The sequence below is a fragment of the Apteryx mantelli genome, chromosome 2 (genome assembly GCF_036417845.1).
Source record: "Apteryx mantelli isolate bAptMan1 chromosome 2, bAptMan1.hap1, whole genome shotgun sequence".
NCBI lineage: Eukaryota > Metazoa > Chordata > Aves > Apterygiformes > Apterygidae > Apteryx > Apteryx mantelli.
Genome location: NC_089979.1, coordinates 139074180 through 139091926, shown reverse-complemented (window position 1 = coordinate 139091926; position 17747 = coordinate 139074180). Strand labels below are relative to the sequence as shown.

The following is a 17747-nucleotide window of genomic DNA, read 5'->3' as shown; positions in this document are numbered from 1 at the left end:
TACATTTTCTATGCAGCATTCTCTTCAAAGAGTTCATAAAGTCTCTTGGATCCATTAACCTTTAAGACAATCCAATCAAATGAATTCTAAGCCATTCCTGGAGTAAAGGTACAATTGAATTTTGAAGCAAATTGAAGTGATAAAATGTTTAGTATAAAGAAAATCTATTTTTTTTCTCATAAATAGAATTAAACAAATGGGGGGAAAAAAAGTAGTTTTGTTTAACAAGCAGGTGTTAGACAGCAGGAATAGTAGAAAGTTGACTTCACTCCAGAGTCTAAATCATCCCAACGGAGTTACAATTTACTGTGAAGATGTAAAAAGCAATATGTAAAGTCTAGTCATCCTTGAGAGTTTCAGTTTATGGCTGGTATACACTTGTTCCTTTAAAGAAGTTAGTGAAAGTGTGTCTGTATTTTTTCCTAGTGGCAAGTGTAATGAGTATCCCTTATGACATAGTCCTGATTCATTTTTCCCACAGCTGCACTGTTTATTATTGGCCATATTGTATATTGTTCTAAGAAACCTTTAGTACCTCACAGTATAATGGGCTGTTATAATCACAGAAACAATGAGGACTCTTTTATTCATTTACAATTAAAGTACTGTCCAGATAAGTGCTTTTCACAAGACTACTTTCCCATGATCCTTTCACAATTTTAATTAATTCTGCCAACAAAGATGCACAGCCAAAACAGTTTTGAAAAACAAAACAAAACAAAAACCTCAACAATCTTTCTACACTATGGAAGAAAATAGAGATTACAACTACTGTGTCAAGGAAAAATACATTAGCTAATATGGCCAAAGCAACAATAAGTTCTGCTACATCCAAATAAATGGCAACAGTAGCTGCTGCAGTACTGTTGTACATACCATGAGAGATCCAGAAGAAAACAATGCAGTTTTTCAGGAGAGGTAATACCTTTCACAGTCCAATGATACAGTGACAGGTATGCACAGCCAATGTTATAGATAACCTGCTGCGCTAATTTTAAAATTATTTGACAATGGTCTACATTGATGACTTATTAAAACTTTATTTTTTGGAGAGGGAGGGTTTCCCTTTGCCTGTGGGAATATATTGTCCTGTCCTTACCCTCTGTGTACCATTAATTAGTATTTATTCTGATTCTAAATAAAAGTTAGATTCATGAAGTTATCAGCAAAGAAACAACAATGACAAACTTTGTGACTAAAAATATGCAATACTGAAGAAAAAATAAGAAAAAATGTATTAGTAATATTAGTTGTGGTTTAGGTATTATTTTAGATTTGCTCCCTGTACTGATGTTTAGTTTTGTCAATGCCAGTGGTCTAATTCCAGTCTCCACCATTTGGGCCAAGAGCTAGACTGGCCGTTTATTCTTAGTGCAAACAGCGCCCAGCGATCCCTTCCTGTGCAGATCCCACTCCTCACGGGACAACACCTCCTCAGAGGATGCTCAGCTCACATGGGCTAGGGAGTTCTCTATGTCCCAAGACTACACTGAGCAGTCATATATGAGAAAGAAGAAAATAACCCTAAAAAAATAAAACATTCTTGTTTGTTACCTATGTGACTACTTACTATAGTATATGACAGACTAAGGTATGATATCAATATAAAGAACTAAAAAAATTCAGAAAAATATCGCTCAGTTGGTTTTCTGAGAGTATTCTTTTTGTTTAGGCATCTTGAAGCAAATTAATAGACAAATTCTCTGACGATGATGCAGAAAAGATGAACAGAAGTGTCGTGCAGAAGAATCTTTGTTAAAGATTTCAGGGCTTAATTCCATTTACCGCTGAGTATTTTAATCTCCCATTAAATTAAGGGTAGAAATTCAACATTCATAGACTTCATGGCCAGAACATGTAGCTTGACCATCATTACACAAGCTATTACCTTTTGCTAAATAAGATCAAATGCCTGTATTTGAATAAAAATACGCTCTAGAAATGTATCCAGTTTTGATGCTTTGCTCAAAAATATATGAATGTCATTTAAACAACAAAACAACCATTCAGTATATGAAAAGTGTTAAAACATTAAAATATGGCGTGGAGAAAGAAATGGTTCATTGCTGGTATTTCAATTATTCAGTGCAGTGTGCACGTTTCCATCTTAAATCTAGATTTTGGCATGGTGTGTTAAAAGTATAGCAATAGTGACAAGCCACTGTCAAAACAGCAGCCTCAATAAAATGATGAAGCAGGTACTTAGAACAGAAATGAATGCCCAGTGAATAATATTATGCATATCCACAGAAACTACTCTCTCCACCAAAATCGCATTAAAAATCTACAGGATGCTTCTGACTTTCAAATTCATGGAAATTCTAAAAACACAATGAAAAATGTTAGGAAAGCAATATGTTTGCATCCCTTTTCTCTAATGATACTTTACATTTTTATATTCCAATGCATCTGACAATAACCCTGCAGCTTCTAGTTATCAGGAGCTTTTTCTTCCAAGACAACTATCTTCTTCCCTGTACTACATTCGTTAAGAGGAAGTAGTCAGAGAATGTGCAAGTTAATTTATCAAGATAACTGTAAATAGCTCCTTATCCAAAAACATAATATTTACAGGTCTGTTCTCAGGTAGCTCAGGTAGCTAAACCCTTACAGCATGCTGAGCTTGAAGGCTTCCTGTACCAAAACAGCTACACAGGTGCAGTTTCCAGTATATATTTCCAGTAATATAGAAAAGGTGAGCATGTTCCTGTCAGGTCCTCAATGAGACAAGCCAAAGCTCACTTATGCTCCTTCATGTGTATAAGCTGGCCTCTCCACATTGCTATGTCCTCAGCTTCCCTAAGCCCGTCTCCCTGAAGCTTCTCCACAGCAGTCACCGTTGTCTTCACACACATCACCCTGCCTGCCTGCTCTCTTATGGAGCAGCTCAGAGAAGGAAACAGACTCTTGGTAGGCTATTTCTAAGCAAGGAGTATATGACAAGCAAGTTGCCCGGGAACTGATTGGTATTTCTTACATTTTGGTTGGATGTTCTTCTTTGCCATCATTATGCTCTGTTATTCTTGTGCAATGTGATTTCTCATTAATGAAATAAAGACCTATATATAAATAAAATTTTACTGTGGCTTCTTCATTTCTCAGTTTTGAGTCATCAATAACATTCAGCTTCACAAATAGGTCTCTGCCACAAAGGTGCTGCTAAGGAAATATTAACCAATTCAGAGGACGGCAGCCAAAGGGCTGGTGGGGACCATTTCTTACTTTCACTCTTCTATTTTCCCCCCACCCCAGGCAGGGGCTTTTTGGTTCCAGCTTAACTAAGGTAAAGAATCTACACCTAGATGATGGACAGTGAGAAAAGAAATAGTGCAGAAATTTCTGGGAACATATATTTTTTCTTATTAGCTAGTTATAACTGCAGAACTGCTTTAAATACAGTCCTGTTTGCAGCCATTTGAGCTAGCTGACTTTTAGCGTCACAGCCTGTCACCATGTGTGTAGACCAACAGCTAAAGGGGAACTTTTGTCAGTGAATTTCAAAATTTCTGCTGAAGTGCCAAAATGCACAAGCCTAGTAAGAATCTTTTGTTTTGTTCCAAGTTCTGGAGAGAAGCATGTTCTTACAGTTACAAATACTTGCGTGCCTATGACCATAACCTGCCCAAATCCATCCGGATTTCAAATTTGTTCCCCATTCCAGCAGGATCTTAACAAAGTATCTCAGTAGATGGTTGTATGAATTAAAGAATGCTAAAACAAAATATTTTTTCCTAGACTTGTCCAAACATGGCCAAAATATTTCTACTAAACTTTCCCCCAGAAGTCTGCTCAGGAAGACAATTGAGACTGAATGGTAAAATTTTGGCAAAGTAGAAGCTATCAGAAACAGAGGACATATTATAACAGAAAACGATAGGCTTAACATAAGGCACAACCATCTCAACTTCTAATAGTGCAGCATGATGAAATAGATTTGTAACTCCAAATGAATCAATACTTGAGCGTTATGTTTTCCTGCATTTATAGCTTTAGATCCAACAGTTCTCTGTGTGATCTCTGGCAAATTTCACTTGCACCAGAAAGACAGAAAACATTTGATAGGATCTGTATTGTCCTCTGTGCTAACAGTAACACTGTCCAGGTTTTGTTAGCTATCCAGATCAGTCATTTTAAGGTCTGCTTTAATTACCGAATTCTCTCTTCTCCAACAGAATTTATAACTTTATTTCTATTTTTTAAAATATTTTCAGTGCACCAGAATGTCAGCCTAAAGGAAACAGAGAGAAAATATAGACCATGTAACATGTACATTATTGCAGAATGAGCAATACAAAATCCAATATTCATCCTTCACAGGAGACTATGTATTGTTCACTTGGCAATAAAGTATATAAATTACACTTTGATTTTCTTGTTCCACTTCTCTTTACCATGCTTGGTGTGCTGATGCGTCTAGAGAATTTGCCTTTTTGAAGTTTTGCTGACAGCTTTACAGAATCATTTTCTCTGGAGCACCCCTCTGAAACTTGTTATTTGTAACCCTTTTTCCATACCAATTTTGCTACCTCTGCAAAAATATTACTCACCTGAGGGTTTCTCCTCTTCTTTCACTCATGCACCAGGGGGTTGATTGTTTCTGATTGCTAAAGTCAAAACTCACAGAAAATGGACTATTCAAACTGAAGAGCATTTCACATGGGCATGGCAGGTTTCCAGTCACCTTGCTTGTCTATATTATTTAGTAACACAGTTACTATATGGTGGAGATTATAAAACCATTTGAGCAGGCTGCCTTGACAACCTGGGTAGAAAAAATAATTCTATTGCTTCATATTCTGGAATGGCAATCATAGAATAAGGTATTTGTCCACAAAGTGAAGAGTGCAGCATAAAGAAAACAGATAGATATATAGATGACAGATAGATAGGTCTGTAAAAGCCAAGGTATCATTGCTAGAATTTCTCACACGAGTCATAAAATCTCAGTTTCTTGTTTTCACCCGAAGCAATGCAATTGGAAAAAAAGATTCTATACTGAACTTTATGGGGATACTATTATTTTAGAAATCCGTTGTGCATTTACAACATAAAGTTATATTCATTAAACATGAAAATATCCATTATATCATTTGTGCCATTCTCTGTCCTGTGAAGAATGGCTCCTACATTATATTATCTATTGTTTCACTGCCTCAGGCAACAGGGTTTCATCCATTTCCTTTGAGCAATTATTCTACAGCCTAAAATGCATATATTTGGTGTAGTACTGAGATAGTACACTGAGATAACTGAAATTAAGATAGTGTTACTGATCTGAGAGAATTCAAGGAGTTAGTATAAAGATAACGAGAAAAGTATGGAACTGATTGCCAGGTATACTTATATCTTTATTTTACCATTTATCAGAGCCTCATTCAGTCCACAAATGTTTCTCTTTTTATCCCCCTCCCTTTTTTTTAATGTAGTAATTCTGAATGATATGGTTAACCTTTCAAAAATGCGGGGATTTTCAAACAGATTAGCTGGTTGCCACCTACTATTGGTATGTTTAATAAACTGTTCCATCTGCTTGCGGGCTAATGATGTTCATGGCCTGGCGCATGGGGCAGGCTGCCTGATGAGAGGTTGGAATAGGAAAAGGCACAGGCAACCTCTTCCTGTACCAGCACTCAGGGACAGTGCTGCAGCCAAAACTTGGGTCTGCCTGAGCAAGCTAATTTTGAGAGTCCTTCTGTGGACATCTAACCAAGGGTCAAGACCTTAAAGAACCACAGAAAACCAGAGCTAGAAGGGACATCAGAAGTCTTTGCAGCCACCCTCACTTCGTGTTACCCTACGGAAACAAAGGGTTACTGTATCTCTGTCATTCCCAGCAGGTGCATTTCCAAACTATTCTTATAAACTCTCAAAGATGGAAACTCCACAAACTCCCAAGGCAATCTTTTCCAGAGCTTCATCATAAAATCTAACCTGATTCAGCACTGCTGCGATTAAGTCCCTCATTGCTCTTCCTATACTTCCATAATACATGGAGAACAGTTCTTCCTTGTGTTCGGTTTTTATATACTCAAGACATTCCACATCTTCTCTCAGATGCCCCTCCTGTCAGCTAAACAACCCAATTCCTTCAGGTTTTCCTTCAGGCAGGGACCTCTCTTCATTCTCCTGTTTTACTGCTGGATCCTCCCTGACTGGTTCACTGCCTTTCTTGTGCCCAAAGCCACCATGTCCCTGATGACCCACGACCAGTGATGAGTAGCTAGGAAGAATGTATGGATTCTTTATGCTATAACTCCTGTTTATATATCCCAACATGACACTAGCCTTTGGCACAACAGCTTGACACATTCAGCTTGAAAAGAACTACTGCTTAATTAGTTGCTCCCCATGCTTCTTTTTCCTGCTTGTTCAGTTTTGTCCCCAGTCTGCTTATAGGTTAGGAAAACAAAGCACTCTTCACTTTGGGATATAAGTAGATTGTAGATAAGAAGTCATTTAGACGTAACATCAGCACTTACTGTGTTTGGGGAGGTGGGTCCTGTAGAATATCAGTTAGACACTGATATTCAGGCATGGAGAAATGAAATTTTTTAATTATTTACTTGAACTTCTGAGTTTAAATATACTCAAAAAACTTGTTTACTATACCTGAAAAACTGTAATATATGCTTTCTCACAGGTATGGTTGAATCAATTACAGTTCTGTGATAGAATTTTTAATTGGTATAACAAAAATTCCAGAGTAAAATATCCTGGCAGAAAGTTCTTAAATGCTACTCCAGCAGCAGTGGGTGTCAACCTGATTCAGCAGGATATCTCATTCATTTCACAATTGAAGTTAAACTGGTTAACCGTGTACTGTTCTAGAGGGAAGGAAGCTCAATCACATCACAGACAGGAAAAGGTAAAAGAGAAATCAAAAGGTTTCAAACTAGAGCAAAATTTGCTAGGGGACAAGAAGGAAAAAACATGAGCTAGCAAGAGAATGCCAGGCAGAACTGCCAAGTGAAAAATAATATGGTGACAGAAACGTACTCAGAAGCCTATGGAAAGAGTTAAGTAAACATTTGTGATTGCCTAAACCCTTGAACAATAATATATATGTAGAAGAAAACATGGGAAGTGAAGCATTCAATATCAGAAAAAACAGATAGCAAAAAGGTGCAAAAGAGAAAGAAACATGTGAACAAAGGTACATGGAAGAAACACAGAGGTTTCACAATCTCCTTTTGACGAATTTTGCCATAGGAAGCAAAAAGGACAAACAGTATTTCATGCTTTTCTATTCCGAAACTGAAAGTATTGGAAAGAATAGCTGCTGTGTTCTCATGCAGCATCTTTCTTTCTGTTTTCTACACTTATTGTCTGCCAAACCCATCTCAATCTCCTGTTACTCCTTGTGCCCAAGGCTTTAAAAGCAGTAACAGAGGCATCACCTGTTCCAAACATGTATGACTCGCTATGGAGTAAAGTCCTGCCTAAACTCACAGAAAGAAAAGAGACATTTGATAAGTAACATCCAGCTTTTGAGGGAAAACTACTTAGATAAACAAAGGCTATGGAGCTAGTGTGGTTTAATAGTGCACGTTTATGTGATACTTGGATCATCAGCACAGCTTGCATGCTTCATGAGGAGCGATGTCCAAATTGGAAATAGTGCCTGTGCTACACTGAGATTAAGGCCTGTGCAAGATAACACCAGTGTGCAATTATGCATGCTTTACTTAAAAGGAAATAGAGACAAATAAAGATGTGCAAATTAATAAATAGTGATTACCTCAAAGCAGCAGTTTTCCCATTTCTGTGAGTACATGTAACCTGCCTGGTTTGATAGCCAATTTGTATGTCCCAATATTTGTTCTCCTGTCTGTTTTGCCTGTTTCGATTCCTCTTCTTCTTAATTAACTCACGAGCCTCAGGATCCCGTACTGCTTTTTCTCTGTCCTTTTCCTTGTCTTTGTTCTTCCCTCGCTTCCTCGCTTGCCTTATCTGTCGTGAGTGGGGCACTGAGCAGGCACTCCAGGGTCCCACGTTTAGGCTGTACATGCTTTCTTCCGTAGCACAAGGGCTAGACTGGCAGATCTGAAATTCAGTCAGGTTGGGACAAGCAGAGCCACCAAACTGCGGCGGAGCCACGACGTGGCGGGTTCGGTGCTGCAGCCCACTGCCGCAGGTCTTGGAGCACTCCGACCACGGGGCGAATTCGGCCACAATGCAGTCCTGCCGGCAGGGGATGAGGCACGCCTGCTCCTGCTGAGGCTTGGGCTCAAAGTACTCGCATATGACGTCCTCGGCCGGGACGCCGTTGGCTTTCTGAATGCAGGTTACGTCCCGCACCTGGATGCCTTCCTCGCCTTTGAGGCACTCGGCAGGTTTCTCGTGGCCCCTCGCCAGGACGGGCCGGCACTGATTCCAGCTGCCCAGCTGCCAGTCGTAGAGCTCCTTGTGCCAGTCGCAGATGCGGAAGCAGTGCTGCTGGTTGTCTGGCCTCTCCACCTGCTTGCAGTTCGTGGGCAGGGTCGTCCAGCCCTCCACGTGGGCACACCACACCGCTCGCGTCTGGATGCCACCCGGGCCGCACTCGTCTCCCATGCATCGCCCCCACGGACCTGGAAAACAAGACAAGATGCTGACATTGTACTTGTTCTTCTATCATGGTGCAAAGCTCACAGAACCAGTTATGTGTCTCCTGCTCCTCTAAAAATATCAGCCTTAGAGAAACTCCGCAAAGGAATTAGTATGGTATTATTAATCATCTCCTATTTTTATGATTACAGATACATTTCATTTTTTGTGCTAGTCAAATTAAATATTTAACTTCAAGAGCGTAAAGAGGGATTAATCACACTTGAGAACTGAGAAGTCACGGTCATCACGTGGTTTTGACTAGCGAGATGGGATACAAAGTCCTTCCATCCAAGGCATTTATCTAATCTTCTCTTACCTGCATGAAGACCCTTTCTTTGATTGTTTTAGCTTTTGTTTATTTTTTCTGCTGTACTGTTCTTTATATTCTGATGTTAACTATTATCACTTTCTCTTCCTTCTATATTGTGCTAAATAATGAGAGCAACATCATAATATGTTCTGAAAAATAGGGGTCATTTCAGGTCATGGTAGGCCACTTCTGCTCTTTCCTCTATTATAACCACAATAAAAAATAAAAGCATGTTAAAGGAGTGTGTGTTCCACACAACCTGTGAAATGACTTGTATGGAATATGTTGTGGGAGACAGAGACTTACCAGCACTGGTAACTCACAAAAGAACATGAATTATTACTTTTTTAAATCTATAAGGTCTATGATAAGTACTCCACGTTATCATAATAACAGTAACAACAAAACCAGTAAAAACCTATATCCCTGAATGAGGATACAGTTGCTTTTTCTGTTTTTAAAAAATATTATATTCACCAGATTCAACGCACAAAATGCACAGATCAGAGGGTAAAGAACCGAATCTTTGTTAGTTGTGAAAAGACAGAATTATGCTGTTGGTATTTTTCTGTTTTTAAGACCCCCTCATACAGATCTAACCTGGAAAGTGTTGTTTACATGTTTTGCATTAACCTACTATGAAAGAAGAAAAGATCAAGCAGTTCAGCAAAACAACTATAATGATTTCCCAAAGAAAAAATGTCTACCTGCATTAAACAAATGCAAACTTTATCAAGCAGTTGTTATCCAGAAGACAGTTTTTCTGATCGTGAAGTGCTAATGTTCCATGAAAAAATCTGGGGCCAGATCATACACTCCTTTTCATCTGAATGACCCCGCGACCGTAACAAGACTGTTCGTGTGAGTAAAGTTGCAGGATTTGCAGGGCTGAGCCTCTGTTGTTTCCAAAGCAGGTTATTAAAGGAATAGTGGTAGTAGGTTAAAGGAATTATGACAGATATAAATTATTTAAAACACTTTCTCATTTAATGATTGGAAGGAATCTGAAGCTGTATCCTATTACTGATTCCCACGGACTTTAAAACTCTCATTGACTTCACCAGAACTATCAGCTGTTCATCCAACATTAACTGCAGCAGCAGTTTGGGGAGCAGATTGATGCTGGGCTCTGCACTTCGTCTCTGTGCTCCTTGCTGCTGCTTCATGGAGCAGACACTTAGCTGAGGCACGCTGCAGCTGAACAGTTTGTTTGGGGTTCTAAAATCCTAAGCATTAATACCAGATAGCAATACCAGCTGGCAGAGACGCATTCAGCACATGGAAACTCCTCCGCTGTTTTCTGCAGATTAAGTTTGAATTAGGGTTTCCAAGGTTTAGCTAGATACTCAGGAAAATAAATATGTCTTAAATACATTTCCGTTTCCATTTCACCAAGATTACCCTACTTTATTTCTAACCAGCCTTCCACCAGTAACATAATCATTGTTGTATTCAATTTTTTAGGGTATTTACACTGACTTAAGCGATATACCATTTCCTCAGAAAATTCGGTTGAAACTCTATTTGAAAATAACTACCAACTTTAAAGGAATAAAATGGCAGAAAAACACCAACTAAAGCAGAGATACTAACATAACTGTGGCTGAGCATAAAGCTAAGTTATTCATCTTGCAAACTGCAAACTCCTGTCTTACCACATCATTGCATCCTGTGTATAACGTGTGCCCAATTAAGCAACCCCTCTTTACAGGTCAGATCTTTACTACTATATTCCAGATGAAGAATTGCTGCTTTGGGATTCTACCAAACTTGAAATCATCAATTATCCAGGAAAGTGCATTATATCTAAAAATTTTGCTTGACAGCTGTCAATCCAATTCATTACCATGTTTACACTAATGCAAATATTAAAAATTTCAGCCTCAGTACATCAAATCCTGCCTTCAGCAATGTAAATATAAAAAAATTATAGGAAAAGTCTATACATGAGTGTGACAATTGGGCATCAAACAAGCTCCTTCAACAGATTACAAGAGGGTTGTTTTTAGAACTCGATTTTCAGTGCAGAGGAACCTTGAGGTGCACAAACAGGCTCATTTATTAAACACAGCACTATTCTGCTTTTGCTGTGAAGTAGTGTGCAATTTTAGAAAAGCATTGCTGGTGAGCACTAACCAATGACATTTATGTGAACCTCTGAGCAAACTACTTCTCAGCACCTCTAGGATCGTGTAAAGACACACAGCTAATATTGGTGATGTATCCGATCCTTCCCCTCATCTATATCTAAGTTGCTTCAGTTCTTTATATGCTAAGGGAAAAATGCAATTATATATACAATTTTTGAGTTTCAGTACAAAATAATCCAGTTAGAGCATGAAGCTGTAAGTTCTACAACAGCTTTCATTTCCATAAAAACTGTAAAGCTCAGTGGTGGGATTTTTTTGAAGAAAGCAAGCTGCAAGCGAAAGGGAAAACAAAAATAAAGCCAGTTGTACACAATTCTCCTCCTGCCCCCTGTGCCTCCGCGGCAAGTCTGTGCTGCTCACCACTTCAGTGACTTTCTGAGTGGCAGCAAACTCTGCTCCGTGCTCGCTGGTCCCTAGAAATCCAGCATCCTCTGCAGCCTGGCTGCCTGCACCCCTACCATTGCCTGCACCTCCCCGAATCTTCTCTCCTTTGCATGCTCACTACTCCCCAACTCTGAAGGTGGGTTCACCAACCACTTCTTCAAGGAATGTAATGCAAACTATTAAAACTACTAAAACTATACAAAAATCTAAATGGGTACCGTTCTTCACAACAAGAAGACATTTCTCTTTGGGGTTATAGAGGAATAAAAAAAAAAAGAAAATAACACTTCCCATGATTAGTGTTCATTACTAAAAGAGTGAGTTTCAAGCTAACGTCAAAAGAATCTACCTTACAAGACAGCTCAGCAATCTCAACAGCTTACTTTAACCCAATTGTCTTAAGAGGTGGGAGTGGGAAGGGGAATTTCAGTTTTGTTACCTTCTTCAGCTTTTTAAAACATGAAAAAACAAATGAACTGAAACTTACTTTGATCAATATTATTCTGAGACATAGTAAAACTGTTCTCTCTTTAGAAAGCAATTTCTGTCAGCCACATTAACCAAGACTTACATCAGTTTTCAGTTGCACACTGCTTTGAAATCTTCAGTTAAGTTATCCACTTTTGTTTATAGGACCAAGAGTTATTGTTCTCAACCTTAAGTACCTAACTGAGGAGACTTGCTGCCACAGGTTCTTTGTAGAGCCCATGCAGACAGAGAGAGAGAGAGAGAGAGAGAGAGAGAGAGAGAAAGAGAGAGAGAGAGAGAAGCACTCCTGCAATTCCCTTTACAGATATCCATTTCTTTTTACTGATGTCTGCAAGAGCCTGCAATAACTGGCTTCCAATTTGGTGGCCTCAAACACATTGCAAGCATCAGGGCCAGAAATGGTTATTTTTCCAAACGAACACAGAAGCAGGCCAAGAAATGTCCCTGAACTGACTAGAGTGACTTCGCAACTTTGTCCAAATAACACACAAGAAAAGAAATGCATCAAAAAGTAGTACTAAATCCACTGTGGGTTTTTTTTTCTGATTGCCACAGATTGAAGAGAAAGCACCTACTGCATGCTCACAGTACATCTTTGCCTGACCATGAAAACATCATTGAAGATCCTCAGTACATGACTAAAAGATCATAAGGCAGAGACTTTAAATGATCCTCAGAAGTATGAGGATCCACCTTGTACCAAGTATACCAAGTATAGATCACCTGCAACATACTTTTTAATATTAAATCGTTATTTGAAAAGTGTGCAAGCACTGATCCTATGTATATGACTGACCTGCAGCTTTAAATTCGTACATCAGTCTGCAGAGAACAGGAATACAGAGACTGACATCCAGTTATCAGGAGCAAGTCAATTCGTACTTAACATGACCCATAAACATATGTGAATATGAAATTTTGGGACAAAAATTAATCTAGTAGGAGCCAGTACGTCATGGAAATTTCACTAAAATACTGTGGAGAGGCTGGTGTGGGGGAGCTGCTCCTCCAAAAATCCTCAGCTGATAACAAACACTACTCACAACAACCAAAAATCTTTAGGAGAGCTGTCTAGTCAAATTGAGGCCTCATTATCACACGTGATGTTTTAATTTGCTTTTCATGAATATTCTTTAGGTTCTCCAGCTCCCACTGAAGCGGTCTTTGTACACCTACTCTGCTTTCCCTCCTTTGCACAGATCTGGTTATGATGAGGCAGTGGGACATGTGTGTGCCCAACTTGGCAGTGTTTCTTGGGATTTTTTTTCAACATATTTAGATGTGTGTGTTGTGCCTTACCCGTACTGAGCTGTACCTGTATCATGAAAATACCATCGTTTATCAGTTTACTGTTTAATCAGTGTATTACAAACGGTTAGTAAAGGAATAAATAGGAAGTCAGCTTCTTTTAGTGTTAGAAATTGTCAGTGAAGTCATAGTGAGTTTGAAATGTCATTTTAATTCTTTGTCTTCAAAAGAGATTACTGCAAAATACAATATGAAGATTCTCTCTAAGCTTCTGGAGGATTAACTTTTATTTTTGTTAGGGAACAGGAAAGTAAGTGAATTAACCATTACTGTAAATTTATTCCGAAATTTCAGAGAGTGATCACAGTGAGACCATAGCAAGCTATCATAGTATTCAGCATCTTATCTTACACATTAATACATTATTTCAAGTATTAAAATTGTCACTATCTGAAAGAGAAACAACTTCTTTTGAATGTTGATCCTGGGCAAATAAGGCTATGTGAAAATCCCTTCAACTTCTCTTCCCTTCGAAATACAAAAACAAAACAAAACAAGCCCCCAACTACCCCCAACCAAAAACCCCAAACATCTGATAACAAGCATGTCTTAAAGCATAGGGCAAGGAATTACTCCCATTTTTAATGAATGAGAGTTTCTCCATTGATTTCATCTGAATTTTGTTGTACTTTCAGTGAGAAATGTTTTTGACCCATTTTGTGTCACTGGTTTGGTGCCTGTAAGTAGCATTAACAGTTTAACGCATTAAACAGTTTAATAAAATTAAACAGTTTAGAAAACTGTTAATTAAAAAATTAACAGTTTGTGCAACTTGGGCTGCACAACGCAACGAGCAGCTTAGTTTTGAGTATTTTGAGAGGATTGCATTTAAAGAGACCACTGGGAAACTGATTAGCAGAAATCTCCTTTCCTTCAGTTTAGATGGAAGCTAGCCTTAAATAATACTGGAGACCTCAAATTTCTTTATAGTAAGACGAAGCTGTGATGAGGGCCAAGGAGGTTAACCGGGTGAAACGGGCCTGACAGTCAGAAGGGCACAAGCATTACAAGATGCAGCCCCAGAATGAGCAGCAAACCTCAGGAGAGGTTGAAAAGACACAGGTCAGAAAGCCTTCAGCGGGCTCGGGAGACGATGCTGAACGCAAACTGCACCACCGGAGTGGAGCCAGGCCAGCAGCAAAACGAACAGCCGCTCACGGAGAATAAAACAGGCTTAGCGCCGCAGGCAACGTCACCTGCAGATCCACTTTGTTAAGTGAAAATACAGTAAGCATGGGTATAAGCTGGGATCGTATGCTTATATTATCTACACTTGCTTTATACAATTAAGGACAAAGGAAAAACAACTGCTGTTGCAATGGACTATTTTTTATCTCATGCAAGAGCTAATTGAGGAAAGGCTAAACAGGGCACTGGGTAGCAATAATACAGACACATTGTCTACTACATCAGGAAGAAGTAAAATAGCAAAATGCCTTAATGCCAGATAAATTTGTGATAGCTTTTTTTATATGGAACCTGGTACACGGCCAACATGACAAGCTGGTAGCATTGGGAGACACAGATTCCATAATTCATACTATAAGGAATGCCAAGACAGATGATGATGGTCATTAATAGATAAACCCTGTAATTTTGCATCTCACCCACCCGTTGAGGAACCCCCCAGGCGCCACAGCAATTGTCGAGTGCCCTGTTTCCGACACAACTCACTCCCGCACGTGCTCCCCAACAGCGGGACCATGGATCACCTCGGCTGTCATTCCTCTGTAACGCTTTTGTCTTTCTTACCTCTCTTTCAGAGGTTGAAAAGAACAGACGAGACAGTGTCCACATCAAAGAAAACAGATTCAGGATATGGAAGAAAGGTATAAAAAGAAAGGAGTCTCAACATAGCAAAACAAAGCAGGATTTGGAAGATAATGGAGAATTAAATATACCTACAAATGATTTCACACCTAGGTCAAATTTTTTTTACCTGATAGTGAGTGAGAGTGTTAGCCACACTGCAGCTTAAATAATTTCAGAATCTGAAGTTGTTTGTATTTCTCAAGTTAAAAAAAGAAATACAAAAACTAATATTAGAAGAAAATAGTGTGATGTAGATGAATCTAACCTATAAATCGGACAGTGTTCACCCAGTTTCCCAGGGCCTACTTTCAAACACTTGGATAAAACCAAATTTGAAGGTATATAAAATCAGGCATTTAGATTGCTTTCCAGCTGTGCAGTTTTGCATACAATTATTAAGTCATTTTTGAAGTGTGGGTCCTTCCCCGCCCCCACTTTAATATCCTTTGGGAAAATACACACACACACATGTTCTCAATGCTATTTATGGTATGGTAAATAACATACCATAATTCTGTTTCAAACTTTCTCTTAAAGTCACAAATGTAACACACAACAAATAAGCATAAGAGCAACCATACCAGTTTATATTCTAACATAAAAATTACAAAAAGTATGACACTTACTCAGTGCTTCCCTAACTGAGAATTTTCATATTATACCTTCAGAACTTGCTGGAACCAAATTTTACTTATTTTACTTCAGCAAGTACTCTTTTTTTACATTAGGAACCTGTTGTCACTAAAACAAGGTTGTGCACCTGATTAGAAAAAACTGTTGAGTTTAACATGCTTTCCCAGGATTGGCATTGGCCTTTTGTGCCATAATTCATGGTAGTTTTAACACCGTGTTTCACTTGGTGAAGGTTTTCTTTTGCTTTGTGCTTTTTAAAAAAAAATCCTTGTATTTATTTTGTTGCTCTGGCTGCAGATTCAATTTTTTAAATAAACTGCAGGAGGGCTCACACTCTCCATACCACATTTCTTCCCAAAGTAATTTGAATGTACAGAGGCATAACACCATGAAAATCACTACCTACACCAAAGCTATCAAGAGTCTCCAGCTCTCAGGAGTTGTGCAACATGACAATCTGAAGTGTACGCTAGCATGTGCACAAACATGAAAGGCTGATAGCTCACAGTGCAGAACTATCTGGCTTTGTATTTTTGTCGTAACCCGTAATGAAATCTTTTCCTTTAGGCTTATAATAAACTTAAGTTAATTCTCCAAGCATTATTCAAATTTTAAAACAGTTCTTCCTCCAAGCCTTTCTTTATCTTAGCATTAGTTCCTCTAACTGTATATATTTCCTACACATAGTACAGCAGTAACAGACAAAATGAATATTGAATGAATACACAAAAGGAATACTTAATTGAAGCAGCATGCTTTAAAGAGAAACAGAGCTTCTACGTTCTACAAAGCAATTACATTGCTTTGAGCCTCTAGTCATGTTGTAATAAATACTTCTGATGCTGTAAGATACGCAATAGTTTCCTTTAGCCCACAGTCTGTTTACACATAAAGCTGGTTCATGAACATTTCTTAATTTCTTTAGAAATGGTGCTAAACCATACTAATGTATTTTTCAAATTCCTCTCCTTACACTCTCTCTCAAATTACAGTGCTGACTGAAAAGCCAGATAATACTCTCCTGACAAAATGCTGATTCCCATACAATATAAACAGAGCAAACACGCTTGCAGGCTTCATAAGTTGGATGAAAGTCCTTATCAACCTTTGCTTGCATCTCTCCAATGTATATCTGTTTTATCTTTTTTGATTGTTAACTCTTGAAGGCTGCTCTGCATCTCCTTCTAAGAACATAAGAAAGCTATCCTGGGTCAGACCAAAGATCTACCTAGCTCAGTATCCATCTCCTACAGCAAGAAAAAGCACATATCTAAAGGAGAGTATGGCGATAGGAAGAGCATATATGATGCTTTCACTAGTCCTCTCCCAGCCTCGCACCACACTCAACTCAAATAGCACTGCAGATATGTTTGTACAAGCTTTCTAATATAATAAATACTCATGCATTGACCTCACAGCAAGAATGTCCATGTGCTCCTCAGCTGCCTCCTAAGGAAGATGAGTTTTAGAAATCACATTAGGAACTCCTAATTTCACTGTTATGTATTGTTTCTGTGCAAGGTATCAGAAATACAATGCTAGAAAATACATTGCATTAACCTACTTTTCCTTATGTAGTGTGTGCGTGTGGAAGAACAAAACCCAAAACCACTTCCATGAAGAGCAGAGCCAATTATGAGCAAATTTCTGAAATCAGTAATTGCTTCCAATAATTATGGAGGCTGTAATCATGACTAAATATTAGCATTTTACAGTGAAAGTTTAAATTATACGAGCAACAATAACACCACCACAAATGATTCTTATCTGTATCTCTGCAGATTTTTACAGCCCTGTCTGCATCAGAATCAAATCGTGAGGGAAAGGCTCCCGAGAAAACTGATTCACGATCTACTGCCCATTAAAGACAAGAGTTTGATTTGTAAAGATTAATATTAGTTTTTTTCTCCTTGGTTTTGAACTAAGATTCACTGTTTTCTCCCCATTGGCATTTTACATTCAAATCACTTGCAGATCTCATAGCAAGTTTCTGTGGAAATCGCTGCATTTTAACTGAAATACATCTACGAAAATCTCTGTCTGAAAATCTCTTTGCTAGTGAGTATTCATGG

At 38.5% G+C, this 17747-nt stretch overlaps 1 protein-coding gene across 1 annotated transcript in view; it reads right to left on the bottom strand.

The window, feature by feature from the left end:
- Window positions 1-17747, bottom strand: part of THSD7A (thrombospondin type 1 domain containing 7A) — a 208828-nt gene that overhangs the window by 121497 nt on the left and 69584 nt on the right. Inside the window, exon 2 of the mRNA XM_013941489.2 lies at window positions 7739-8570. Coding sequence (XP_013796943.2) covers window positions 7739-8570 — 832 coding nt within the window. The remainder of the gene's footprint in view (window positions 1-7738; window positions 8571-17747) is intronic.